This window comes from Bos javanicus, chromosome 11, assembly GCF_032452875.1.
Source record: "Bos javanicus breed banteng chromosome 11, ARS-OSU_banteng_1.0, whole genome shotgun sequence".
NCBI lineage: Eukaryota > Metazoa > Chordata > Mammalia > Artiodactyla > Bovidae > Bos > Bos javanicus.
In genome coordinates, this window is record NC_083878.1 from 75,053,811 (window position 1) to 75,080,575 (window position 26,765).

At 35.5% G+C, this 26,765-nt stretch overlaps 1 protein-coding gene across 5 annotated transcripts in view; it reads left to right on the top strand.

The window, feature by feature from the left end:
* ATAD2B (ATPase family AAA domain containing 2B) overlaps positions 1-26,765 on the top strand; it is a 122,299-nt gene that overhangs the window by 86,019 nt on the left and 9,515 nt on the right. For 3 of the 5 annotated variants that reach the window (XM_061433189.1, XM_061433188.1, XM_061433191.1), the window contains 6 exons: positions 6,128-6,263; positions 8,297-8,493; positions 12,280-12,439; positions 19,529-19,651; positions 22,419-22,556; positions 26,051-26,734. In XM_061433189.1, coding sequence (XP_061289173.1) covers positions 6,128-6,263; positions 8,297-8,493; positions 12,280-12,439; positions 19,529-19,651; positions 22,419-22,556; positions 26,051-26,734 — 1,438 coding nt within the window. The remainder of the gene's footprint in view (positions 1-6,127; positions 6,264-8,296; positions 8,494-12,279; positions 12,440-19,528; positions 19,652-22,418; positions 22,557-26,050; positions 26,735-26,765) is intronic. The other 2 variants (XM_061433190.1, XM_061433192.1) reach the window with 1 other exon arrangement.

Here is a 26,765-nt window from a genome sequence, read left to right on the forward strand (position 1 = left end):
CAGGCAACAGTACTGGAGTGGGTTGCCATTGCCTTCTCCATGTATGGCTTTATCTGGGTTTATATAGAAATAATTATGTATTATATAGTCATATATATAAATAAAACTATATGTAACTATTAATAATAGTGATTATCACTGGGTCTTAAGATTTTAGTTATTTTTGTTATCTGTTTTCTAAATCTTCTGTAATAAATGCTACTTACTGTTCTCATCAGGAAATAAACTCATTCAGAGATGAAAAGAAAAGGTTCTCTACTAAATTTTTAAAAGCAAAGCAAAACAAAAAAGAATTAGTCATCATGGGACTAATAGGGATACAAAAATGTTTTCTTTCTCTGGGACAAAGTGACAATTTCATCCTTTAGAGCCCTTTTAAAATTCTCTTATAAATGTGTCTTTGTATCTTTCCCTCTTTTTTAAATCCAGAGTTCAGTTCCGTTCAGTCGCTCAGTTGTGTCCGACTCTTTGCGACCTCATGAACCATGGCATGCCTGGCCATCCTGTCCATCACCAACTCCCCGAGTTTACTCAAACTCATGTCCATTGAATTGGTGATGCCATCCAACCATCTCATCCTCTGTTGTCCCCTTCTCCTCCTGCCCTCAAACTTTCCCAGCATCAGGATCTTTTCAAATAAGTCAGCTCTTAGCATCAGGTGGTCAAAGTATTGGAGTTTCAGCTTCAACATCAGTCCTCGCAGTGAACACCCAGGACTGATCTCCTTTAGGATGGACTGGTTGTATCTCCAGTCCAAGGGACTCTCAAGAGTCTTCTCCAATACCACAGTTCAAAAGCATCAATTCTTCTGTGCTCAGCTTTCTTTATATTCCAACTCTCACACCTATACATGACTACTGGAAAAACCATAGCCTTGACTGCTGCTGCTGCTGCTGCTAAGTTGCTTCAGTTGTGTCCCACCCTGTGCGACCCATAGACAGCAGCCCACCAGGCTCCCCCGTCCCTGGGATTCTCAAGGGAAGAACACTGGAGTGGGTTGCATTTCCTTCTCAATGCATGAAAGTGAAAAGTGAAAGTGAAGTCGCTCAGTTGTGTCCAACTCGTAGCGACCCCATGGACTGCAGCCTACCAGGTTCCCCCGTCCATGGGATTTTCCAGGCAAGAGTACTGGAGTGGGGTGCCATTGCCTTCTCTGTAGCCTTGACTAGACGGACTTTATTTTTCATATTATCTTAAATATTATAGTGAGTATGTTTCATAGCAGAAATGGAGTATTAGTAGAATAATATGTTTAAGTAAATATGCATGTACTGGAGGGAATATTTTCAAATTTTTTTTTAACTGATGAGGCATTTCATCCAAAAAAAAAAAAAAAATTGGAAATCATCATTCTAGACTGACTGTTACCAAATTGTGATCCATGGACCCCTGTGGGCCCCACAAGACATTCAGAGATTTGTCACATTCCTCTTTTTTCTTGTTTGAGCTGTGTATCTTCTTTTGTTTATTTTGGCTGTGCTGAGTCTTTGTTGCTATGCTGGCTTTTTTCTAGTTGCAGGGAGTGAGGGCACTCTCTAGTTGCCGTGTGTGGGCTTCTCGTTGCTGTGGCTTCTCTTGATGTGAAGTGTGGGCTTTAGGGCACAGTGGACTTCAGTAGCTGTGGCACAGGGGGTCAGTAGTTGTGGTCCCTGGGCTCTAGAGCACAGTCTCAGTGGTTATGGTGCGCGGGCTTAGTTGCTTTGCATCATGTGGGATCTTCCCAGACCAGGGGTTGAACACATGTCTCCTGAATTGGCAGGCAGATTCTCTATGACTGAGCCACCTGGGAAGCCCTGTATCTTCTTGAATATGGGTTTTCTTAATGTATACCAATCACAACAACATTATTGTAGCAGATTGAATACAGAAGCAGAAAATGAGAATCCAGTTGTCTTTCATTAAGCCAGACATTAAAGAGATTTGAAGAAATGTAAAATAATGCCACTTTTCTCACTGAATTTTATTTTACATATATAATATTTTATATTTTGAAAAAAATATGTCTTTCAAAAGAGTGTTTTGTTGTTCAGTCGCTAAATCATGTATGACTCTTGTGACCCTATGGACCACAGCACACCAGGCTTCCCTGTCCTCTACTATATCCTCGAGTTTGCTGAAGTTCATGTCCATTGAGTCAATAATGATATTCAACAGAATATGCGTTTTTAAATTTATCTTTTTGAAGTATCATTGATTTACAGCATTGTGTTAATTTCTACTATGCAGCAAAGTTATTCAGTTATACATACATTCATATTCTCTTCTATTATTCATTTTGTATGTAATAGTTTGTATCTGCTAATCCCAAACTCCCAATATAACCCTCCCCCTTGGCAACTACAAATCTGTTCTCTAGGTCTGTGATTCTTTGTTTCATAAATAATTTCATCAGAAGAATATATTTTAGTGTTGACATATAATAGGTTTTAAATGAATACATTATTTGAAAGGTTCTTAGTTTTAATTTTTAGTGCATAGATATTGGCCAATATAACCCAGATAAACAAAAGCTCTTTTAGGTTCTTGAGTAATTTTTAAGAGTTTAATGAAGTGTGGAGACCAAAACATTTGAGTCTCTAACCACTACCACAAGCTCTTTGAGAGGAGGGGATTGTCTTATAGCCCTTCCTTCCTGATACACTGGAATTGCTTAGTAAATGTTTGTTACATGGAAAAAGAAATTGACCGTTGAATTACCACAAAGGCTTTACATAAGTCCTGCCTAACCTCATTCCTTTTTTTTTTTTTTTTTGGCACAATTCTAGTGTAAGTAATATACTTCTGTGGACCCTGAAGATTTTTTCTGAGAACAGTTGGAGAATTTTAGTTGAGATATATGAAAATTACAAGCTATTTCTATTTAGGAGAATTAGGAAAAAAGAGTCCAAGGTTGAACAAAGAAAAGAGATTTTTAAACAAGGAAGCAGATAGAAGTTGAAACTTGAATTCTTATATATTGCTGGAGGATTGTAAAATGGTGTAGCCACATTGAAAAGTTGGCAGTTCTTAGAATGTTCTGATATGACTCAGCATTTTCACTCCTAGGTAACTACTCCAGAGAAGTATAAACATACATTCACCCAGAGACTTGTACACCAGTGTTGCTACTAGAATTATTCTTCATAGCGGAAATAACCCATTCATTAATTGGTGATTAGTGAAGCAAAATGTCATATATACAGAGTGAAATATTATTCAGCAGTAAGTGGAGTAAACTGCTGATAACACTGTCCAGCGTGAGTGAACCTCAATATATTATTCTAAAAGTGAGAGAAGCTGGGCACAGAAGACTACCAGTTCTATGATATGTGATTTCCAGAAGAAATGAAATCTCTAGATGCAGAAACCAAACCAGTGGTTGTCAGCTGGGAGTGAAGTGTAAATAGACTTCAGATGGGCACAGGGGAACTTTTTGGAGGTAATGGAAATATTTTTTTAGTAAAACTGACTTGTGATGGTTGCACAGCTGAATTAATTTACTAACAATTATGGAACTTAAAGTTTCAGAGAGAAAGTAGGAGGTATGTCTAAGTTTATCTGGAAAAGTCAGAGAAAGCTTCACCCAAAAAATATTGACTTGAGTGGAGAGTTTAAAAAAATGTTTAGGAAAGAGTGATTAGCATATATAAAAACCATTGTGAACCAGTGTGAAAGAGAACATGATTCGTTCAGGGAATTAATATGAGTTTCGTCTTGTTGCAGCATGAAGTTTGAGTCTGGGAACATCAGAAGATTGGAGTGAATTTAAAGACAAAAAGGCTGTTGATAGTAATCAGACAGGCAAATCAGGGGGATTATTGTAGACTTGCTTTTGGTTTGCTTTTATATTCATGAAGTTCAACACAATGTTGAAAAATGATCAGAAGGAAGAATATTTAAAATTGAAATTAAATGTTTTGCTTTAAACAAAACATTTGAACAAAATCTTGTTGCTTCCAGGGTTTTGAGTTCTGTTTATTTTTAAAGAACCAGTTAATGTTAGCATTTTCAGCTATGTCTTCTCTGTATATTTGCTATATCTTCATCTTTGCCCCTTGTAGGGTCTCTTCTGTTTCACTAGCTCTGTTAAAACACTTCTGGCATGGTATCATAGTACTTTCTTGTGAGACTTGAGACTTGACAGCAGAAAGTAAGCCTCTTTTCTTCAGGTTTATAACTACAATGTCTGGCATGATATTTGGCACATAATGGATGTTCACTAGTAAATTTGTTTGCCAGAACTTTCAAGAAAAGCCTTGCATAGCATAGATTGAAGGGTTTAAAGGATTTTTACATGAAGGTTGTCTTCAAAGAAAATATTGGACGGGCACAAGGTGAAATTTTATATTAACTCTTGAAGGATTTGGCTTTGAGTTGAGGTAATTTCCCATCCAAATGCTGAATTCTGATGGCTCTTTTTCATTAATTGTCTCTTCTCTGTCTTAGAATTTTAGAGTTAAAAATGGCCTTTACAGCTTATATAATCTAGTCTTCTCTATTTATTCATTTTATGACCTCAGGCCAGTCACATAAACCTTTCCAAGCCTAAGTTTTTTTATCTGTAAAATGAGGGGATTCCATGTACCTCCTTGTTACAAAGATACGTTAAAATAATTTTTAAGAATTTCTACAATTCATAGTGACAAACTGAATGGACTATCCAAAGTTTATAAGAAATATATGCCTGAATTTGGGCTAGAATCTGATGTCTTAAATTTTAATCCAGTATTTCCATACTGTCATGGTGGGGACTTCTTTCCATATTAGTGACTTTTTTCCTTGTTTTATTTGCAGTTTCCAATTTGATGTGGGCTGGGAAACAAAACCACAAGCTTTACTCATTCAGTACATGCTTATTAAGCATTGCTAGGTACTAGGTATAGTGGTAGGTATAGGAAAATAGATGAATTCTGTTCTCAGGAAGTTTGGTGTCTAGAAGTAAGAAAATAGACCTTCTTAAAAAAAATCAAATGAAGTGTATAGACAAATGTGAATGATGTAAAGAGGATTTAAATAGCATATTTTAGAAAGGGGACATCTGGGGTCAGAGTCTTTATAGAGTAGGTGAACAAAGGAGAGGTGGCAGTCCCTAACTGTGAGGAATTGGGATATGAGTATGGCAGGCTTAATTTTGCTTGGGAGTTTTGCATGGAAGGTGATGTCACTGTGGAGCATCCTTTGATGAGATTGAAGGTATAGTTTGTTTGCTCTGAAACCAGGATTCCAGAGGATCCAGTGGGATAGACTCAGTAGGGAAAGAGCCCAGGAGGGGAAGTCAGTGGATAGGAAGCACACAAAAACATCTTAAGAGAAGGTGATGCTGTTAGCATCTTCCTTGGTCTCTATTGTGTTGACAAATTGTAGATAATTACTTTTCAGTTCATGTAACAGCTCTTTGCCAACAAAGGTCTGTCTAGTCAAGGCTATGGTTTTTCCATTGGTCATGTATGGATGTGAGAGTTGGACTGTGAAGAAGGCTGAGCGCCGAAGAATTGATGCTTTTGAACTGTGGTGTTGGAGAAGACTCTTGAGAATCCCTTGGACTGCAAGGAGATCCAACCAGTCCATTCTGAAGGAGATCAGCCCTGGGATTTCTTTGGAAGGAATGATGCTAAAGCTGAAACTCCAGTACTTTGGCCACCTCATGAGAAGATTTGATTCATTGGAAAAGACTCTGATGCTGGGAGGGATTGGGGGCAAGAGGAGAAGGGGACGACAAAGGATGAGATGGCTGGCTGGCATCACTGACTCGATGGACGTGAGTCTGAGTGAACTCCGGGAGTTGGTGATGGACAGGGAGGCCTGGCGTGCTGCGATTCATGGGGTCGCAAAGAGTTGGACACGACTGAGCAACTGAACTGAACTGAACTGAACAGCTCTTCAAGATTGTCCCCATCTGACTATTGTAATCAACTATCCTTTTTTATATCATAATTATTAATGACTTGAACTGGATCATTATTTCATTCTTGTTTATTCCATGAGGTTGAACCTCTCAACAGCATAGCCTAAGACTACTTTAATCCCACATGAATGTTCAGTGAACATTGAAAATGGTACCAAAGTTGAAATTATAATTTGGTATAATATAAAGCTTTTAATTCTCTTAATATTTAATGTCTTTGTGTGTGTGTGTGTATGTGTGTAGGTTAAATGTATCTTTAGAATACAGTACGAAGAGGTCTTATATATTCAAAGGCCTATTGAAGAGGACAGAAGAAAATTTTTCCAAGAACTGATTCTCAATCAGGCCTCAATGGCTCCACCACGAAGGAAACACACTGGTAAAGTTCCTAAAGCCTTTAGGAAAATGGGGGTGGGGAAGGCGTTGGAATTAAGAAATATCCTTTCTTGGAGTCATTAAAGCAAAACAGTTCTTTGTGGAAGACAGTTTTTCAAGTTTTGTTTAACTTTAGATGGACACATGGAAGTGGCCATTGTGTTTAACTGACTTGAGATTGGAAAGTACAGCTTCATCATTAAAGCTTTTCTAATGGATGACTGTTAATGAAGTAATCTCCTTATCACTTCAATCCAGATGCTCTAGTAGATTTATGAGACTCAAAAAGTCATAGAAAAAGTCTTTAGTTCTGCTCTGTTTTAGTCATTTTTAGTACTGAGGGCTTCAACTAGCAGGTTGTGAACAACAGGTGTTGTGTTGATTGCTTTCTGGTTCAGGGTTGTTTTGTTGGGCCTGATTAGAACAATTGCCTTTTCTGGTTTATTTTATTTATTAATTGATTTTTAAAATATTTATTGACCACCTGTTTTGTTAAATATATTATACTAGGCACTTGGAAGTCTATCATGGCTCTCTTTAAGCATTAGAGTTTTCTTGGCCTTAAGAGGGGCCTCAAAATTATTCAGTCCTCTGACTTAAGAAAGGGCTGCATTCTAAGTTATTCAGTAATTTCTTTTCCTAATCTTAAAGGTGGAAAGATTTTTACCACCTAAATCTTAAAGGTGGTAAAAGATAAGATCCTCTTGATTAATCTGTCTTTCAGTGTCTTTGAAAAAAATATTTATTAGAAAAAATTTAAGCCTCTTATCTTTTTTTCAATTTTTGTGTGTTTCTCATGGCTGTTCTTATGGGATATTTAAATACATTTCCCATTTCTGCCAACTCCTTACTGTTTCATACTTTGTTTTTCATTGGTTATGTTATTAAATACTTCTTTGTTTTTCAGTGGTTATATTATCCAATACTTTAATAAATCTATGGCCTGTTAGTGGCTCCTTTTCACATTTTTCTCAGTGTTTATAAAATGGTCATCTATCAAATGAATATAGTGGTGGGGTTTTCCCCCCAGAAACCTTGGGAAATTTAACGTGGAAGTTATACCTTCTGGTTATTGGTTGTTGCTTTCTCCTAATCTAAATAACAGCATTTAAAATATTTTATTATTAAAGTGATTCATTTTAATAAAGTATCTTGCATGTTCCTAGATATATTAAAGTCCTGTAGATCTGAATTTTCTATGTTAAGGATTAACATTATTATTATTATTTTTTTGAGTTGTTCCTCCTGTTGACTTTCATTTTTCATCTTAGGGGCTATTTAGAAATCAGCAAGAATACTTAGAATTTTAATCCTGAGCTTCAGTGTGATACCAGGAAAATCTTTTAAGGAATTAGAGAGCATTATGATTAGGCAAGTTAATACTTTACCTTCTAAGAAGATGTTTTGTTTGTTTTACAGTATATAGTGAATACCATAGATTTTATATATAAAACTTAAGACTGGGTTTTCCATCTTCTCTATGTCTTTGGGGTTTTTTTTTAGTTACTGTTTCCCCCCCCCATGCCCTGCAGGTGCCATTTACTATCCTAACTGTGTTGTATTAAGAATATGAGAGTAGGAGACTTGTGTAAAATCAGAAGGGTTTGGGAATGGGAGGGATCAAAGGATTATTACTTGCCTGTTTAACTTTCATGCATATAAAGCAACCTTGTTTTGAGAAATAATCTTTAAATAAAGTTGACTTCAGCAAACCATATACAGGTACTTCACCTCAAGATATTTATGTTGATTTGAAATATTTCTCTTAAAGTTGTATATAAATAATATCTCAAGATCAAATTATTTAAAATTATATCATGTGCCCTTTAAAGAAGTCCTGTTGTAAGTTATTTTATAAATAATTCCCTTATGTACTTTTGTTCCCATTCAAATCTTTACTTGCTGGATTTGCATGGTTCATGTATATTTGGAATTCTGTTCTTAAAAGAACATTTCAAGGGAGTGCCAGAAAAATAATTGAGGTAGGTCATGGACCTGCCGTGTTGGAATCTTAACATTTTCTTCTACTTTCTTCAGGTCTTTGTGCAATGGAGGTACTTCCACTTGCATTACCTTCTCCACCTCGTCAGTTATCAGAATCAGAGAAAATTCGGATGGAGGACCAAGAGGAAAATACTTTAAGAGAGTTGCGGTTGTTTCTCAGGGATGTAACCAAGAGGCTGGCGACAGATAAACGCTTTAACATCTTCAGCAAACCGGTGGATATTGAAGAGGTCTTGTTTCAGTAGTGTGCAAACAATGAAGTTGAACTGGCTAAAAGAAAAAAATATTGACATCTTTTTTTGGAAGGAAAAAAAGCAAAGGCATGGATGAATATTACCCCTAGCCTGTAAAATTTTAATCCATGTGATAACTACCAGTGTCATCAGCAAACATCTGGTGACTTTGGGTGAAATTAGTGACAGTTTGTATATGTCCTCTTAATTAGTACTGGTCTTTGCAATCTCTTATTCTTCAACTTAAGAAGAGGATTAAAAGTTACTTTAGTGAATTGTCCATACTAGGCTATTTTTATTCCAGGATAAATCCTGCTTTCCAAAAGAATATTGGTATTAATCAATTAATACCAATTTCCCAAATTGTGTGTATATCTTACTGAAAGAGGTAGCTAAGAAACCTGAAATGTGACTTTCATTATTTTGGAAATGCCTCTGACTAAGATGCTATATGAAGTTAAGCACAGCCTGTTATTTTTCTCTAAGAATTTTCTCTGCTCCCAGTGGAAAATTTCTCACTTTCTATGTGTATTGTTTTGTGTCCTTGTGGGAGCATGATTTGTGATGATGAAAAAAGAAATTTTCCATTTGGAATCTACTATAATACTGTATAATACATTTTATTTTATTTTATCCTGGGATAATGTAGTGTGTGGATGAACACAATGCAGTCTTTACTAGCCTTCTTCTTATAGTTCAGACTCCATGTTTGAACAACTTTGGTGTTTTTATTTTTAATTTTTTATTCTTTTTTAAAAATTTGAATTATGAAGTGGTTCAGAGTTTAATGTTGTGTCCTTGTTGTGAAATCTGTACTCTTGGATCTGAGCAGATTCCTTTGGAACCATTACCTCGTCTATGCCTGGGAGCTAGTGTTATGTTTTTTCCTCTTGGAAAGCCTGAATATATCTATTCTTCCACATCTTCCTTTTGGGAATAAAGGGACTGTCTAATTTTATTTGTATATTTATCCACAACACATAGTTTTTGCTATTTGATCCTTTCAGCACCACCACAGAGGTCATTATTATGTTTGCAGTTGAAGAAACTGAGGCTTGTTGTCAAGTGACATACCAAGAAAAACATTTCTTAAAATTTGAAGCCCATGTTCTTTATATCACAGCTATCTTCCATTTTTTTCCTGCTGGAATGACAAGGCTTGCCTATTTGCTTTTACAATTAATACATATGATTCTATATTTGTGAAGCATAGTTTTTAATCTCATGATGTTTTCAGAAAATCGTAAAACTATAAGCCACCTTTAAAGGTTGTTAAAAATGTTTATTTCAAATTGTTTATGGGAGTGCTGACACTTAGTTGGTAAGGACTTGCCCCCAAGTCAGTCTCCCAGGCTGAGAATGAACCAGCTTGGTCTTTGCCCAGGAAAACATTTTCTGTCTAACCAGAAGAGATTGTCAGATTTCACATGCCATCTGTGATAGAGTAAAAGTTATATAAATGATGGTAAGGCAGTAAAAGGGGATAAAAAATGTTGGTCAGTTAAAACTTTTATTTTAGAGTTATGCTTTCTCTTTTTCCTCTTTTTTTTTTCTCCTCAATTTCTTTACTTCTTTGTTTGCTTTTAAGGCTGAAAACATAGGAGTCTCTGGGAAGGATAGAGAAGGGAAACTAAAATAATAACATTTAGATAACCTAAAAACACAAAAACTTACATGAATTTGAAATGTCTAAAAACATTGAATTCCAAAGCAAATTGCAGAGAAAAAAAATGTTTAGAAAATAAGCAGTGAATTTAAAGTTAAACATAAGTGCTGAGATGTTATGGTCTTTAGTAATATAAATTTTTATAGTACAAAGGTTTATAAAATGTTTTCCACATGTACACGATACATATCAAGTGTCAGAGCCAAGAATCCAACTAATACCTTCTGAACTATTGCTTGTTGGGTAAAGCTCCACTACTCCCCTATAAGGAGATTGGCTGGCTTTTTAGCTTCTAGAGGATGAAAAATAAATTAAAACATGCACACATACCTACCTAAAATTTTAAAAACATAAATAATATGTGTATATATATGCTTATATTATTCTATAGGCACAGGCATATAGGTGTATTTATACATGTAAATATATATTATATATACAAATTTAAAAGGCATCTGTGCTATCTATAGTGAAGAAAACTAGCCTTTAATTTCATAGAGCAGAAATTACCATATTCCCAGAATTTGGTCCTGGACTGATTAAACATTTCTAAGACTGTGTTTATGTCAGAACTAATTACTTGATTTGAGATTTGCGTTGGGGAAGACAGTCCAGGCACACACACCTGGGAGATGTTGTAGGTTCAGTTCTAGACCACGGTGTAAAGTGAATATTGCAATAAAGTGAAGTTATATGAATTCTTTGGTTTCCCAGCATATATAAAAGTTATGCTTATACTATGTAATGGCATTGAAGTGAAGTGAAGTGAAAGTCACTCAGTCGTGTCCGATTCTTGGCAATTCCATGGCAATCTCCAGGCCAGAATACTGGAGTGGGTACCCTTTCCCTTTTCCAAGGGATCTTGAAGTGCAAGTTGCTCAATTGTGCCCAACTCTTCGTGATTCCATGAAATTCTTCAGGCCAGAATACTGGAGTGGGTAGCCTTTCCCTTCTCTAGGGGATCTTGCCAACCCAGGGATCCATCCCAGGTTTCCCGCATTGCAGGCAGATTCTTTACCAGCTAAGCCACAAGGGAAGCGCCAGAATACTGGAGTGGGCAGTCTATCTCTTCTCTAGCCTATTCCTTCTCCAGCCTATCCGACTCAGGAATTGAACTAGGGTCTCCTGCCTTGCAGGTGGATTCTTTACCAACTGAGCTATCAGGGAATCCCTAGTAATGGCATTATGTCTACAAAAAAAAAAAAATCAATGTACATACCTTAATTAAAAAATGCTTCATTGCTAAAAAATGCTAACCATCATCCAACAATGCAAGGTTGCCACAAACCTTCAGTTTTTTAAAAAATGTAGTATCTGCAAAGTGCAATAAAAGGAAGTGCAATAAAACAAGGTATACCTGTAGATATATAGGTGGAAGAGCTTTCTAATTGGTCAAGTGATAAAACATAAAATTTAGTGGGCAGTCATGACTAATATCTCTGTTTTGGGTTTATCTCCCAGAAAAATCACACAGAGCAAAATTTATTTTTTGCTTGTAGATTTGCTTATACTTAGGGACAAGGCCAGCACATCTTCTATTAGTCATGGAAGCAATACCTACTTTTGTTATCTAATTGACTCAAAATGTTTGTAATGACTCCAAAGGAGTAGAAAACTCTTTCCATGAAACGATTCACCTTGGAAAACTAAAAAAGAAAAAATGTTTTTGTTTAAAGATTTTAAAGAGATCTACCCAAGAACTTCTCTAATAATATGGAAAAAAATCTGTTTCTTTTTATTTTCCTTTAAATTTTTTTTGCTTAGGTAACATTTATTGATGCTTATTGGGTACTTTTACCCATACATTTTCTTCTCAGGTATATCCAAAGGATTAAAAAAAAACAAAAGCTGACACAGTTGGTTTCATATTTCGAGATGAGAAACTCTTCAGAGTTGATTAAATATGACTTGAAACTGAAGCTTTTCATGGAAAGTATGACATAGTATCTTTAGTGGCATAAACTGCTCTATAATTTTATCCTTTATATGTAATTATTTCCTAGATATCTAGATTTAGTTTTAAAATAATTTTTATTTTTGTTTTGTGTTTTTATGAGTAGATTATATGAAATACTAATACTGAAGTAATTTTCATTAAAATACCGTGTTTGTTTTAGGTTTCAGATTATCTTGAAGTAATCAAGGAACCAATGGACTTATCAACAGTAATAACTAAAATTGATAAGCATAATTACCTGACTGCTAAGGATTTCCTAAAAGATATTGACCTCATCTGTAGCAATGCTTTGGAGTACAATCCAGATAAGGACCCAGGAGGTAAGAATGCGCTGGGCTAGGGTGACTTTGGTGATCAAAGAGAAGATAGTTTAAAATATAAATAAAACCTGCCTATATTTCAGATAGAAAAATTAGTCTTAATGACATATTAGAAATTTCTTATTGAGGAACTAAGTGTATGCTTAAATATTAAATTTAATTATTAAATTCATTTGTTAAATTACTAAAATATTTAAATTAGAGGATTTTATTATTTTTAAAATAATTTTTATCAAAGTATAGTTGATTTACAGTGTTGTGTTTAATTTCTGCTGTACGGTAAAATGACTCAGTTGTATATGCATATATTCTTCTTCATATTCTTTTCCATTATGGTTTACCACAGGATATTGAGTATAGTTCCCTGTATTGTACAGTAGGACCTTATTTTTTTATCCATCCTGTATATGATAGTTTATATTTGCTAATTCACTTATTAAATTATTAGATAATATATTTAAATTCAAGGATTTTATGTTCAAGATTTAGTTTCTTGATTTGCTTTTCACTTTTTATACTTAGATTCTATTTTTTTCAGGTAAGATGGAAAACTGAATAATTGAGAATTTAAGATTGATTTGTTTAGTCTCCGTTACCAGTGCTGATAAACACTGGGCATTTTGGATTTCTGGAAACTTATTATAGTTAAGTTTACTTACCAAAAGACCCCTTTGGGTAGATGGACATTATCTGTTCTATAGACTGTACATATGTTTACATATGTAAACAAACATCTTATGAATGTTTTCATAACATCTTATGGAAAACCTAAATGAACTTTTTGGCCAACCCAATATAGTTTATTATTTTACTCCTAATCCCACCCTGTACTCAAATCTGTAGTCTCAGTTCTGTTAATGCCTTCCAGGGGAGACCTCCAGGAATAATCTGTAGTTAAACAAGTTGAATTTATTGATACATTGTAATAAAGGAGAATGTACATCATGGGAAATCATATAGGATTTGAGCTTGTGTTAAGTGATTTTGAGGAAAATTTAAGGAAGTAGAGCTTTGCAGTGGAACAGATGCTTTTAGGAAGTGGAAGTAATCTGGGGACTAGGTATTTTAAGAACCTGAAAAGTAAGAAGAATGGAACCAGACTAAAGTTGTGATTGGTAAAGAAGCAGCATTCATTTTACACAGGATAGGATTATATTTGGTTATTTTTGTAGGGCAGTGTTCATACTTTTGTCTGTGTTCAGATCTGATTATGGAGTGGTCTTGTTTTTATCTTGATCCATCATGGTCACAGAGTGGTATTCAGTAAAGTTGTTTATGTTTAATGTGAGTACCCAAGGCCAGTTCCCATCTGGCAGGGGTCATTCTTTTTCTCACTCTGTTAAGAATTCTGTTTCTTCAACAGGTGATATGAAAGTAAGATGCTTTTTATTTTAAAAAAATTCACTTAAACTTTTAGTTATCTAAAGATATTTAGAGTATAGTTTCTACTTTATGTCTGTATTTATGGGCAGTGGTTCTTAACTCAGTTCACTTGTTAGAATGACCTGGATTTCTCATTTCTACACAAATTGATTCTTTCTTGTCTAAATTTAGACCACAGTAAATCACATATTTTCGTTCCAAGTTAAGTGGCAGAATAAAATTTTATATAGCTGCTTTTGGTATCTTTTATTGCTTTTAATAGTTTTTAAGCTTTGTTTTAGGACATTTATCTCTTGTAGTTTTTGTTTGTTTAGGTTTTATTTTGACTTTTTATTATATATCATTTATGAGGATAAATATTTATGAGGATAAAATTTATGAGGATAAAAATGAAGAAAAAGTAACCTATAACCTATAATTCTGTTACCTAGTATTTTTTTCTTTCTCTTTCTCTCCCTCCCTCCCTCCTTTTCTCTCTCACACACATATGCACAAATACTATATGTGAAATGCATAATATTTTTACTAAAATGAAAATATAATTTTTGTAAGCTTTTATGTAATATTTTGTGAAAAGTTTGAGTCAATGTATTTCTACCATGTAATTTTTATCATATGAATGTATTATAGCTAATACCCTATTGTTGGGCATATTAGAGTTTTTAGCTTCTTTCTCTATTATAATATTGATGAATATAGGATAAACTTTGTGTATGTCCTTAATTATTTCCTTAAGATAAATTCCTTAAGGTCAAACTTCTGTATCAAAGAGTGTATAATCTCTTTTAGGGCTTTAAATCTGTGTTGTTAAAACTTGCTCACAATTTAAAAAATCATCTAGCAGCATCAGGGGCACTTGTTAACCAATATAGCAGTTTTGTGTGACTGAGTGAATCTCCTTTGCAGTGTAGATGGCATCTGTAACAGGGCCACAGTTTGCCTAGTAAAGAATGGGCTGGATGTCAGTCTCCTTTGATTCCCTTGCTGGGTTCTGGGTGAAGGTACAACTGCACAAGTGTCTATAATGGCCTTAAGCAGTGTGTGAGAGTACTTGAGCACCTACACTCTCATTCTGTTAGGTTTTCAAGACATGGAGGTTACTGACATTGTGCAGTAGGTAATGAGACCCTGGGCTTTGGATGTGCACCTAGGCTTCAGTCCCCATTTTATTTCCTAGTTCTTTAGGAAATAAAGTTAAGTCCTCTAAATTTTAGTTTCCTTATCTGCAATTATGGAAAACTACTCTTCTCTTGGGGTAGTTGTAAGGATTAGATGAGAAAATATATTAGGCCCTACCTTACGAAATTGTCATTTTCATATGGTTCAACTTGAATATGTTAGCATAGTGCCTAGGATGTGATAAGTGTTCCATAAAGGTTAGTAGTTCGTATATTTGTTTTTGTTATCATTATTATTTAAATCACCTTAATTTGTCATAATTGTTTCCTTAGTGGGTACCTATACATTTACTTTAGAGTGACCCTTTACTGTATTCCCTGGACCACATTTAAAATTAAATTCTATTTTGGAACAAATCTAAGGACTGCTAGTGATAAATGAATTTGAGTGGTTAGAAAAAGCCAGTAGAAAGGATCGGTCCAGATCCTTTCCCCCTCTTCTGTGTAACTTAATTGTAATCACATCAAAATAATATTACTTTCATGAAAGAAGCATTGATTTCTGGTGCATAATAACCTTTTAGTATAGAATGTAGTTGTATAATCAAAGGATATGGCTCTGTCTTACAGAATTGACATGGTAGACTTGTAACTTTATTCCTTTACTGTTTTAGATGCAAAAAGTATCATATAATTCAAAAGCATGATTTCGGCTCTGTTCAGATTTTTTTCATATCTTTAGTCAAGAGCCCTGTTTTCTTTCTTAGCAACAGAACAACTTGTTATGTATTAGAAAAACAACCTCAGGGTCTGTTGTGTAGCAAGTGGAAATTACATGAATTTTGTATTACTTTTACAAGCTCCCATGAGTATTTGAAAGCTTACAGTGCTCTGTTTTACAGAACACTTGGCCGTTTTGGGAAAAAGCTAGCATATACATAGAAGACAAAAGCCAGCGTTTTGAAAGCTATATGTATTGCCTAAGTGTTTACCTGGATTCTCCCATGAGGATAACGTGGACAAAAATTAAATATGTTAACTAGAAGAATTTTAACTTGTAGGTTCTAAATGTGACCAGGTCAATATTTGACCCTAATTATTATCTCATAAATATATGGTATGTTTTATGTTTAACTGTTCCCCACTGTTTGTTCTGTACTTAATGCCTCCTCTAGCCCTTAAATGTATTCACATACATACCATCATTTAGCAAATTTTGCTGAAATTTCAACCTTAAGTCTTGTAGTATTCTCGAAATCTTCTGTTTTGTACTAGATGCTTAGGAATAAAGCTCACTGATTCACTCTGGTGTTTGGAGCCCTCTATGGGTTATACTTCAGTTAAACTCATTCACATTTTCTGTTATTATTTGTAAGTACCATGTGCTGTTACTGAGCTGAGTGTTTAGAATACTGTGATAGTCTTTGCCTCTTCAGATGGAGTAATACATATTGAATAATTACTGTGTGACAGATATTATGCTATATCTTATGATATTAATTTGTTAGCACTTCCTTAACAAAATGCCACAGACTGCATGCCTTAAACAGCAGACATTTTCTCATAGTTTTGGGGGCTAAAAGTCCAAAATCAAGGTGTTGGCAGATTTGGTTTCTTCTGAAGCCTCTTTCCTTTGCCTTCAGATGGCAACCTTCTTGCTGTGTCCTCACATGGTCATCTTTTCTCTGTGTCTGTGCACCCCTGGTATTTCTTGTATGTCTCCAAATTTCCTCTCCACCTAAGGACAGAAGTCTGATTAGAGTAGGGCCTACTCATAGGACCTTTTACCTTGATTACTTCTTTAAAGGCTCTACTCCAAATATAGTCACATTCTGGTATATTGGGGAGTACAGTATCAACATGTGAATTTGGGGGAAGAACACAGTTTAACCCATAACAGTTTATAAATACACTACAGACTCTCTTATCTAGAAACTCACAGTTTTATAGGAATGGCAAATACCTGATTATTGGTGATTATACTAGATGGTTAAGGTAGCACAGAGGTGGCAGTTTTGAATTTTGTCTTGTGGCAGCAGCAGCTGATGATCCAATTTCATCAGGTGTGTATTAGGTACATGTACAGTGTGAGCAGGGCACAGAGGAGAAGACATTGCATGGAGATGAGCAGGATTTAATGGGGCATTCATTTTAGGCATGTCTCAGGCCAGGGCTGCATATCTCCAGCACTGACACAGTTTATATGTAGAAAATGTTTCATAAATGGATGCTCAATAAATGGAGATTCAGTGAGTAGACAAGTGAATGAATTTCCCACCACTCCTCCACACTCTATTTTTTCAGCCATATCCTCTTTTTCTATACCTTTGTAGACTACTTTTCTTAGCCTAAAAAAAAATTTTTTTTGGTCATGCCATGCAGCTTGTGGGATCTTAGTTCCCCAGCCAGGGATTAAGCTTAGGTCCTGGATCCTAGCAGTGAAAAGCACCAAGTCCTAACTACTGGACTGCCAGAGAATTCCCCGCGAGCCTTAATTGGTCTTCCAACTTCCATCTTATCATTCCCTTGACCTCTGGTACTGCCTGTATTACTATACTCTTAAATACAAATCAACTCAAGTCACTTTCTGTCTGAAAACCACCCAGTGGCCCCTTATCTAGAGAATTAAATCATGTTGTTTCCCTGCTTGGGTCTTTTCATTGCTCTTAGGATAAGATCTAAAATCCTTAATGTGGTCAGATTCCCGTTTGCCACTTGCTTATTGTGTACTAATCACATAGGCTACCTTTCAGTTTCTAGAAATCTCCAAGATCTTTTTATTTCAGGACTTTTTCACATGGCGTTTTCTGAACCTGTACTGGTTTTTCCCTTTGTCAGTGGCTATGCTAATGCATGCTTCGAGTCTCACCTTGCTGCTGCTGCTGCTAAGTCGCTTCAGTCGTGTCCGACTCTGTGCGACCCCAGAGATGGCAGCCCACCAGGCTCCCCGTCCCTGGGATTCTCCAGGCAAGAACACTGGAGTGGGTTGCCATTTCCTTCTCCAATGCATGAAAGTGAAAAGTGAAAGTGAAGTCACTCAGTTGTGTCCAACTCGTAGCGACCCCATGGACTGCAGCCTCCCAGGCTCCTCCGTCCATGGGATTTTCCAGGCAAGAGTACTAGAGTGGGTTGCCATTGCCTTCTCAGCGAGTCTCACCTTAAATGCCTCTGATTTAGAGAATTCTCTCCTGACTTGCCCATTCAGTATTCTGTAGATTTTGATCATAGCTGTTATACGTTTTTTGAGGGGTGAGGAAAGGGTAGGCAGAGGTGTTTCTATGTACATATGAGGTTATTTGGCTAAATACTTCTTTCCTATACTAGTCTGAAAAGCTCCTTGAAAGTAGAGACCTGTTTTGTTCACTACTGTATGGCCATCATCTGACTCAGTTCTTGGTACAGTTGACAATCAATGTTTATTGAGTGACAGTTTAGAGAAAATATATTGAAGGAAATATACTAGTGGGCTGCCTTTTTGAGTGCTGTATGTTTGTTTTTGTAAGATTTTTCACAATGAACTATTAGATGTTCTAAGAAAAGTTATATGTAAAATACATTTTTATACTTTTTGTCTTCGCTAGAGATGAAAAGGCAGATATTATTCTGTGACTTGGATTCTAGTTCTAAAAACTGTTACCAATTAAGTGACTTTAATGCATTTATGTGACTTGTAACATCTTGGAGTTGCCAGCTCTAGGGAGCACAGTTGTTATCTTGTTAATGAATGAGGACTTCTCTGTTAAGTGTAAAGCAGAGAGACTCTTCTTTTATTACCAGTTTTAGGTATAGTTTACCTAGAACAGAGTATGCACTTTTCTCCTAGAACTACCTATAGTTTATATCATCTTGCATTCTTAGAGTGCCTTATCATATTTGTTTCTGTCACAATTTTTTAATAGGTCACCCTTGCTTTAGCATACATTATATTCTTTAACATAATTTTGACCAGTTTTCTCTTATGGAGAAAATTATGTATGGTTTTCTGAAACCTCAGTGTCTATGCATGGCAACTCTGGTGCTGGATGTATGATGAATATTCTTTATATCTTTAAATAATTTTTATTTAAAGTAATACACTTTTCAAAATTATCAAATAAAGCCATATCTTTGAGGTAATGATTTGTTAAGTAGGCTTATTACTTTGAAGTTCTAAAAGTATAATTCTCAGAGGATTGTCAACTTAATTGAGTAGTTTATTATATATTTTTGTTGTTGTTGTTTAGTCCCTAAGTCATGTCTGACTCTTGTGTGAGCCTATGGACTATAGCCCTCCAGGCTTCTCTGTCCATAGGACTTCCCAGGCAAGAATATCAGAGTGGGTTGTCATTTCCTTCTGCAGGGGATCTTCCCAACCCAGGGATCGAACCCATCTCTCCTGCATTGGCAGGTGAATTCTTTACCACTGAGCCACCAGGGAAGCCCATATTTATTTTTCACTCATCACTTTAAATGAATTTGTGTCTTATCTATAAATGCTTTTTACAGTTTTATTTAAATGTTTATGTTCTTTTACTTTTCTTCTTAAGATGCCCTTTTTTCATGTTATTTCATTTGTGTGTTTAATAAATGTATACCAACTTTTTAACAGACAAAATAATTAGGCACAGGGCTTGTACTCTGAAGGATACTGCACATGCCATCATTGCAGCTGAGTTGGATCCAGAATTTAATAAACTCTGTGAAGAAATTAAGGAAGCAAGAATAAAAAGAGGTAAGTTATAGAAGTGAACATGCTATTGAAGACTAAGAGGTCACTGAGTGTCACTGGATGGTGTTTACTTATAGTTGCTGGTATAATGAAAGTGTATCTTGAGGCCCAGCCTTTACTTAATTTCTGATACGAATATGTGTCATGTAAATTCTCAAAGATGTTTTAAAAATTTACTTTCTGTGACAATTTTAGTGCCAATTATAGAAATAAAGCAGTACTTAGTGAAATTTCTTTTGTAGGAACACATCTTTGTTAATTATGGATTTCTGTTCTTAAAGGATTTAGATAGGTTTTCATATTTGAAGAGTTTTATTTTTAACATGTAATATCTAATATTATTAAAAATTTAGGAATACTTTTTTTTTTAACTTATTGGAGTTTTATGTGCAATTTTGTTAATATAAACACATAGCACATGTGTTTTGTTTGTTCAGTATATAATCCTGTCCTTGGGGAACTCGTACTTTAGCAGGAGAGAGTAAGTGTAAAACAAATCAAGTGCAGTGTGGCATATGCACTAACTACAGCATATTCATCACAGAGGATAGACCTCCTGGTAGGAAACCTGGTAGGAAATCAGAGTTTGGGGAATGAATGTACAAGTGTGGTCTGTAGTGAAGTAGAGGGAAGGAGGAGGCAGTGACAAAGGAGGAGGAAGTATTGTAGGCAGAACACACAGTTCTGCAGAGACATGAAATAACGTGGCATATCTGAAGAACTGCTAACTGTTTGGCATTGCTAAAGATGTACAGACGGGTGAGAAATAGAACTCAGAAGGTGCGCTGGGCTGAGGACATTGAAGTTGTGAATATACTTTTCTTCTACTGTATTAGAGAGGCCTTCCCTGGCCATTTAATCTAATATAGGCTCTGGTCACCATAGCTTTTGTCATTTTGTTGTTGTTGTTGTCTCTCTCCTCCTTATTTACAATATAAGTGCAAGTAATTGAGTGAATCAATGTCATGGACTTGGACTTTATTCTGTAGGTCTGTGTTTTTTTTAAAATGTGTGTTAATTACCCACATTAGCTTAGAACTGGGAAACTACGTTCTCTGAGAGAAGCTTGAGAAATCTGTGCTTTAACAGTGGTTTTTATGTATACTGAAGTTTGAGAACAATTGTCGTAGGCAGTAGGAGTCATTGAAGTATCTGAAGCAGTGGAATGGATTGGTAAATTATTTTGGCAGCAGGGAATAGCAAGGTCTCACTATGGCAGGGTGGGAGGATGAGAGCCTAGTTAGAAAGCTGTCGGAGCCAGTTTTGCAAACATTTTGGCCGTTTCTAAAAAAGTTAAGCATAATGTTTACCATATGACCCAGCGATTCTACTCCTAGGGATCTTCCCAAGAGAAATGAAAACATATGTCCATATAAAGACTTGTACATGAGTGTTCATAGCAGTATTATTCACAGCAACTAAAAACTAGAAACAACCCAAATGTCTGTCAACTGATGAATGGGTAAGCAAAACAGGGTGTATTGTACAATGACATACCGCTCAGCTATAAAAAGGAACAAGGTGCAACATGGATGAACTTTAGAAATGTTACTCTAAGTGAGAGAAAACAGTCACCAAAGACCAGATATTGTATAATTCCATTCATATGAAATGCTCACAAAAAGCCAGTCTATTATAGAGACAAAAAGTGGATTAGTGATTGCCTGGAACAGTTTCTTAAATTGGATTGCTGTGTGATTGCACAGCTCTGTAAATCTGCTAAAAATCACTTAATTGTACACTTGAAGTGAGTGATTTTTATTTTGTGTTAATTGTACCTCGGTTAAACTGTTGGAGGGTGGGGTCTGTTGGAGAAGTCCAGAGTTTTAAGTAATGAAGTGGGAATGAAAGTAGGATTAACATGAGACAGTTGTGGCTGCAGGGGTGGAAGGCATTGGGAAGGAAAGAAAGAGGCAAAATTTAGCTGCCACATTACTGATTTAATGATTTAAAGAGATGCTAATACTACCAGTAGAGAGAGGGAATATATAAGGACAGGTCTTTTTCTGGGAAAAAGAGAAACCAGTTATTTTTAATTTGATCTATCTTTAGGATATGCAGTTGGTGATATCAAGTAGGCAGCTGATATAAATCAGGAGGAGCTCAAGAGAGTTTTGGATTAAAATGTGATTTGGGAATAATTAAATAATGTCAGTAGAAGCTGAAGGCATGAATGATACTTGTGGTGGAAGATGTAGATTGAAGTGAGAAGAAAAGGGATTCCAGAGATAGTCCTTAGAAACTTGGATGGTAACACTAAAGACAGCATAGAAGAAAGAGATCTGTAAAGAAAATTGAGATGGAACAGTTATTTTTATGAAGATCAATGCAGAAAAACCAAACTTACACAGTGTGCTGTAACAGCCAGCTTATATCAGATGGAAATGGTTTATATGAATGGGGTTTAGTGGCCCAGTATATGCTTATACTTTCTAAGATGGCAGAAATCATGACTTTTTGGCAATATATAATCTTATTGTCTTACAGTCATAAAAATGTGAAATGTATCCCTTTGCAAAATAAAGTTAGTCAACATGGGGCCTTTTGGGGATTAAGTGTAAATAAGCATGGCCTACCATTTTATTTTTATGATATGATATCTAGTTTCTTTCCCATCTTAAGACAAAAGGTACTATTTTCATCCAAATTACAAACTGTCCAAGTATAATTAATGACTTTAAAACTCAGTATTTCAGACTTTTTTTTTTAACCTTGTTGGTTTATGTAGCTGGGGATATTTAAATAGGTATCGCTTATCTTCTGCTTGCAGGCTTATCGGTAACAGCAGAACAAATAAATCCTCATGGTACTGGAGCTCGAAAGACAGAAACTAGAGTTGAAGAGGCATTTCGGCACAAACAAAGAAATCCAATGGATGTCTGGCACAGTTCTGCAAATAAATGTGCATGTGAGTATTTGAGATCTTGTTATCCAGCAGTGGGAACAACTGTGAATGAGGCAGAAGTGTTAGGAATTGGGCACATACACCAAAGGGCTGCCAGGAGCTTGTGGGGTAAGATGCTGAATCAGTATATTTCTTTAACCTTATTTGCTTTTTTCTATCTCTGTTCAGTGCTTGCTGTTGTAGTTGAACTAGATTTAAATATTTTCAGCTTTAGACTTTGGGTTTTGGAAAGAGATATGCAGCCAGTAGATTATTATCCACCCCACCTTCAACCCCTTGCTGTATATTATGCAGGGTGCTCTCTTTATGGTGGGAAATGGAAACTGTGGTGTAAGAGAGTGCCTGAATTAACAGCAGGAAGTTGATTTTTCTGAGAAAAATCTATTCAGCTTTCTTTTTCTGGTTTTGTTTAAGTGAGATGTATTTATTTATTTTTCTTCTGTTTGTTTTGATCTTTTTTGTTTGTTTTCTTTTGTTTGTTTTGTAAGTGAGGTGTATTTAGAAGGGAAAATTCAGTGTTCTATGTTTTCCTCACTTTTCCTTATTCATGGTGATCTGTAAAAATTTCTAAAAGACAAATGGTAATAAACACAGCATCTTCCTAATGTAATCTTTATGTTTCACTAAAGATGGCCATCTTTGGATTGTGTATGCTATTCTTCTGATATAAAGGTGGTAATTCTGCTCCGGCTGTCAGTAAAGATGGCCATAATAAGTTCTTCCACCAGTGGCATTGAAGTTGAATGAAAATGAACCAGACTCAGTTTTTTTTTTTTTTTTTAATCTTGTCCTCTTTGTGATAAATGGCATTCATGTGTGAGAAAATTTGAAGGAGTTAATAGTGCATTTCGTCCTAGGAAGCTGATTAAGCTATTTGTCCTGGTTGTACCTTGAATCGTGACCTGGATTATCTAACATAACACTCTAATTTAAATGTTGAAATCCTTACATTCTCTGGAACTGATAAAAATATTTACCCACTAAAATATATTGAACATTGCTTCAACAGTTTTAATTTTCTATAAGTGTTAAAATGTTTTTTAATCTACAAATGTGAATTTTGTTTTCTCTGACCAGTAGATGGCATATGTGACTCATCATTTGACTATTTTACATTATGTTACTTAAATTAGTATGTCTAAATCTCCCTATGGAAGAGTTGCTTTCCTAAGGTCTTAGTTTTGGGAACAAGCTCAGAGATGCTATAAAACTTGATTTTAAAGACTGTGCCTCTAAATGGGCTTTTCACAAAAAGTACCCCTGAAAAAGGTGATAGAGCAGTGACTGAAACAAAAATCTTGATTCTTGTGGCACATATATAACCAATTTCTCTTATTTGACCAAAATCTCACTAAGCATTAGAAGTGATTATAAAAAGATGGGGAAAATACCTCTAGTTTGACCTCCCCACAAATAAGAACATTTTCTCTTGTCTGGGATGAAAGCATTAGAAGTAAACTTCAGAAAAGTTCCTAGCTTTTGCTTAGGGTACGAGTACGTTATCAAATAATTGAGCTGGCTCTTGATCGAGCAGGGTCCAGCCTCCTGGCTTTAGTGCTACATGACCTAGTAAGGAAAGGAAAAGGGAACCTCTTGTCACTTTGGTTGTTGGAGAATAAGCAAGGACACAATGTCAGGAGTGACTGGTCAGGTAGAAAAGCCTAACAGTTCTACATTTTAGAGAAAGAGCAAGCTGAATACTTTTCTTTCACTTTTAATATGGACTAGGTTAATCTTTCATATAAGTAATTGAATGCTTATGAATGCTCATCACTTTAGCCTGTGCTTTTAAAAGTAGACTAACATAGAAATTTCTTCTGCAATTACCCTGTAACTGTAAATTGTAAAAATAGAAATGGGGGGGGGGGGGGAAACGAATGGAGAGATGATTGCAATGATAGTACAGTTTTGAGGGCAAAATAAATTTTGAGCCAAGTCACTAAATAAGTTGAATTTTGGAAATGATTTTAGAAACCTTTGGTAGATTTATTCTTAGATCAGAAAGAAAAGTAACATTTATGACAATTTGTCATATATCTTACCTTGGTGTCTTTATAAGACTTAGTAAGGATTAAAGATAAAAGGGTGAAAAAAGTATGTAAACACACTATGTGCTGTTGATACATTATGATCTTTATCCATTAAAAGATCTTTATTCATTTTTTTTCCTAGAAAAGTGTACACATACATAATAATGTTTTAGAATTATTTTAATGGATAAAGATCACAAGTTCATATTAAGTGCTGACGTAAAGAAATGAGGGTTGTTTTAAGACCATATTCCCTTCTATTTGTCTTTCAACAGCAATTTTAAAACTATGGATTAAACATTCTCCACTTAGTGGCCCATATTTGCATTTTCTTTTTAAAATGTCTTTGCCCAGAAAGCTTTCAACATTGACATATTAAAAATATATATTATCTCTTTTTAAACTAAGCCAGATTTGACATTATTTTTATAGCCTTGGAAAAAATGAATTACTTTTACTCTGATGGCTTTCAACTAATATTCAGAATCCAGTGGTAGATGTCAGAAGTAATAAGTCTCTAGCTTAACTAGTTTGCTTTAATAACTTTTATATTTAAATTTCTTCATGCAAGTGTCCCACATTGCAAAATAGAAGTTAACTTTTCATTTTAGGGACAATGGGATCGACTTGCACAACCAACTACCTTTGATGTGGGAAATAAATATTCCTATGTCCATCATGACCTGAAAGTACCAGCTATCTACTGATAAAACTCTTGATAGTTTCTAACACCAAAGAGTATAGTCCCTGCAACTTTTGTAGGTCTCTCACTTTATATAACTGACCAAATATTTATTTTCAGTGTTTATTAATGTTGTTATTGTTGCCTTGATAGCAGAGGACTTGTTTTCTGCATATTTTCCAATAACAACTTTGCAAGAAATTGATCCTGCTAGGAGAAACATTTGTGGTAGAAGGCTAACAGGTGGCTAACCACATTGTCTAAACTTCTTAGGAAAGGAGAGGCAGTAGAGATACCTATAACTTTTGTCTCTTCACATATTCGATCATATCTTAATTTCTTTTATGGTTTAAGAGCTTTTGGGAGATCTTGCTGGCAAAGCACTCATTTTCCTGGTGGAAATCCAGGGCTGTAGTCCCAAACCTTCCAGGCAGCCTGGTAATATGACCATTTCCTAAATGTATAGTGTGCTTGGCCTTTGGGTGTTAAGAATTAGGAAAAGCAATAAAGTAGGATCTAGGGCAGTCATAAAGAGTGAGTGCTTAGTCAACTCATGCAGGAAATAAATTAAAAATATTTTCATTTGTCAGAGCTCATCCCTGACATCATATCCATTTTGTAGGTGTGAAGATTAGTCAACATGGGTGCCAAGAGCTAAGTAGTTTTTGTCTCTGTGTTACGGTAGTGTGGGTTTACTTTCTTTTGGATCTTACTTAATAAACATTTGTGAAACAAGCATTGCACCTACAAGTTCTATATATCTTTTTCCCTTCTTTGTAAAATAGTTCGAGTTCGGAGAAAATCACGGCGGCGATCACAGTGGGGTAAAGGAATTATTAAGAAAAGGAAAGTCAATAATTTAAAAAAAGATGAAGATGACACCAAATTTACTGACTATGAGAATCATATGGAGGACAGGAAATTGCTCGAAAATGGAGAGTTTGAGGTAAGCACTGACTGCCATGAAGAAAATGGAGAAGAGACTGGAGACTTATCTATGACCAATGATGAATCATCCTGTGACATCATGGACATGGACCAGGGGCAGAGGCTTAACAATGGAGCAAGCACAAAAGAGAACTTTGCATCTACCGAAGAGGAAAGTTCAAATGAGTCTCTACTCATCAACAGCAGCAGTTCTCTAAATCCAGAACAGACATCTCGGAAAGAGCCTTTCCTTAAAGAAGGCTGTCTAAATGGTGAGGCCTCCACAGACAGTTTTGAAGGAATACCAGTTCTGGAGTGTCAGAATGGCAAAGCTGAAGTAGTTTCTTGCTGTGGCAGTGGAGATAAATGTAGTTCTGAACAAAAGACTCTCCTGGAGGACCAGTCAAAAGAAAAACCAGAAACTTCAAATGAAAATCATGGAGATGATCCTGAGAAACTAGAGGCACTGGAATGTAGCACTAACGAGAAGTTAGAGCCTGGCCCTGATGTAGAGGTTAAAGATGCAGAACTGGATAAAGAAGGTAGAGCTAATGTTTTAAAATTTTTCCTGAG